The following is a 2,717-nucleotide window of genomic DNA, read 5'->3' on the forward strand; positions in this document are numbered from 1 at the left end:
GGATCTTTCTCGTGGCTTTAATTTAATCAAATAGTAAAAATATCTGAGAATAGTAGACAACATTTATATCGCGCGTTAATTTATGTCCTTTTTTTTATCAGCCTCATGTTAAAGTTGGTGGTTTTTACTTTAATCATTCATTTAACCCCAAATCTTTCATCACTCATCTTCTCAATTTATTTTCATAGCTAGCTCTTCTTAACTTCTACTTTATACTCCATTATAAAAGCTTATTAATTTATAGCAGAATTACAAGAAAATCAATATATAAGCATATTTTTAGCATAAGATTCAGATTAACGAGATCAAAACTGAAGATAGGTAGATTGAATTTGCAGTGTGAACATATAGAGATAGATACAAGAAATAGCTGCAGGCACCAGATGTGTAGCATGCATCTTTAAATCAAGACAAATGGCCAATCTTAGGTATCAGATCTGAAATCTTCCTACCTTAAAACTTTATCGCTTCATTTTCCTCATCAGATCAGATCCATCCTAACCTTGTGTATATCTCTTATGTCTTCTTCCTATATACCAATCAACTAATCTACAAATTACTTTTAGCCACCATTTCTATCATCAAATCTCTTCTTTTTCCTTTTCAAGATTTTTCTCTTCTTTTTTTTCTTTTCTTTTTCTGTTTTTCCTTAAAGTCAGTCACGCCAATATTCGCCATATACCAAATAATTAATATATATATAAAAGGAAGCCCATATGCTAATAAAAACCCTGCTTCCCAAACCTATTTCCTTCCCTTCATTTTGCATCTCACTCCCACAAGCAGACACCCTTTCATGTCGCAATCGCAAATTTCGCTCTTTAGTCTACAAAGTTGATCTTTGACAGCAACGTATGCATACAAGGAAATATACATGTATCTATTTAGATAAAAGAGTTGATATAATATAAATTTATGAAAAATTGTTAGCTAGATTTTGTTTTAGATTATATAGTAGCTCTACGAAACAAGCAGCTAGCGAGCTAGGAATCAATCAAGCAAGGTGGATCCAAGGCATGGAAAGAGGCCTCTTCCAATGGAAGCATCGGCGCAGGAAAGCGGCTTCTCCGGCGACGAAAGCGCCGTGAATATTTCAGGCCTTACTAGGATTTTGGGGGAAGACTCCGCCGCGCCGCCGCCGGAGAGTACTACTCATCAAGATCAAGGTAACCTAGCTTCCTCTTCTTAATTTCTTTTGCTCAAAACCCGAAAAATTGAGAGTAATTTATTTCTCACCTTGTTGTAATTAAATTACATCTGAATTTGCGGTTAATTATATAATGATTTTGACGGACGTAGTTGTCAAGTTAATTAAGAGGTGTGGAAAAAGGAGGGTTGGGATGTAGCCAAGTTCATTGTATGTTACTTTCCGTAAAGTAGTAGCTTACTCCTTTGGATACACATGGACTAAATCTATAATGTCTTGTTAAATTAGTGAAGTCACGTCTCTTGAATTATTGCTTTGAAATTCGATCTTCGAAAACCCTCTTCACCTACCACTATATATCCCATTTTACCAAAACCCAACCTAATTTTTGTTTGATTAACAAATGGAATGAAGGAAGCGTGAAGAAACACTATAGAGGAGTGAGGCAAAGGCCTTGGGGGAAATGGGCGGCGGAGATACGCGACCCGAAGAAGGCGGCGCGGGTTTGGCTGGGAACCTTCGACACAGCTGAGGATGCTGCACTTGCATACGATGATGCTGCGCTCAAGTTCAAGGGCGCCAAGGCCAAGCTCAATTTCCCCGAACGCGTTCAAGGCAAGACTGAGCTCCGTTACCTCAGCGAAGGCGGTGGCGGAGGCTCCTCCGCCGCCCCCGATCCTTTGATGCACAATACATTTCCTGGCCTTCAGCAGTATGCGCAGTTACTCTCCAGCAACGATGCTGAATTTCCTTATGCCACCTCCGCTCTTTACGCCAACAACCACCACCACTTAGGATATCATGACTCCTCCGCCGCTCACAGCTTGATGCCGCCGCCACCGCCGCCGCCGCAGCAGCAGCAGCAGCAGGATTTTCACTACGGCGGTGGGTATTCTACTTCGGATTTTATCAACTACTATGATCCGAATAACCCAAACGGATGATTAGTTTGAGTTCATTAATTAATTAATGATCAAAATTAATGTGTGTGGTCTATGTATTGGTGAGGATAAATTGCAAATGATTTTACGAGTTTTTAATTAGTAGTGTTGGATTTCCGCATAATGTGAATAAGAAAGAAGCCTTGGCTAATCAATTCATGTAATGACCGATTGCTTGTATGCATTTCATCGTTTCATCAATCTACGCTGCTTCTTTCTACTCTATCGGATATTTTTGTCTTCTTTTTTATTCCCTCTCTATCTTTTTTGGTGATACTAGTTTTTGAAATTTCTTGAGTTGCACATTGTGAGCATGCGATTCAAATTTTCATGTATGCTGGTTTGTTTTGCATCTTATATTATTTGGTATTGATAGACGTTGTATGGAATGATATATTAGGGTTGGATTATGGTTGTTTTCCCATAAGTATACTTGTCTTTTCTCATATAACTGTATCCGAGATAAGCGATCATCGTGTGTATTTTCTTGCTTTCGTAGTTGCTTTGTGCTTTAATTCGTAGGCTAATCCACACTATTGACTTTGATGGATTAATTAGATTTGAACTTGTTTAATTATCTGTTCCTTCTTACGTTTAATCATATGTTTTATCAATATAATATAATCTAT

At 38.1% G+C, this 2,717-nt stretch overlaps 1 protein-coding gene across 1 annotated transcript; it reads left to right on the plus strand.

The window, feature by feature from the left end:
* The first annotated feature begins 274 nt into the window (after nt 1-274).
* LOC130993136 (ethylene-responsive transcription factor ERF113) lies at nt 275-2,311 on the plus strand. The gene is made up of 2 exons (XM_057917911.1): nt 275-1,166; nt 1,562-2,311. Exons 1-2 carry the CDS (start codon nt 1,037-1,039, stop codon nt 2,089-2,091), a joined length of 660 nt encoding a protein of 219 aa, XP_057773894.1. The 5' UTR covers nt 275-1,036; the 3' UTR covers nt 2,092-2,311.
* The last annotated feature ends 406 nt before the right edge of the window (nt 2,312-2,717 follow it).

The sequence above is a fragment of the Salvia miltiorrhiza genome, chromosome 7, assembly GCF_028751815.1.
Source record: "Salvia miltiorrhiza cultivar Shanhuang (shh) chromosome 7, IMPLAD_Smil_shh, whole genome shotgun sequence".
NCBI lineage: Eukaryota > Viridiplantae > Streptophyta > Magnoliopsida > Lamiales > Lamiaceae > Salvia > Salvia miltiorrhiza.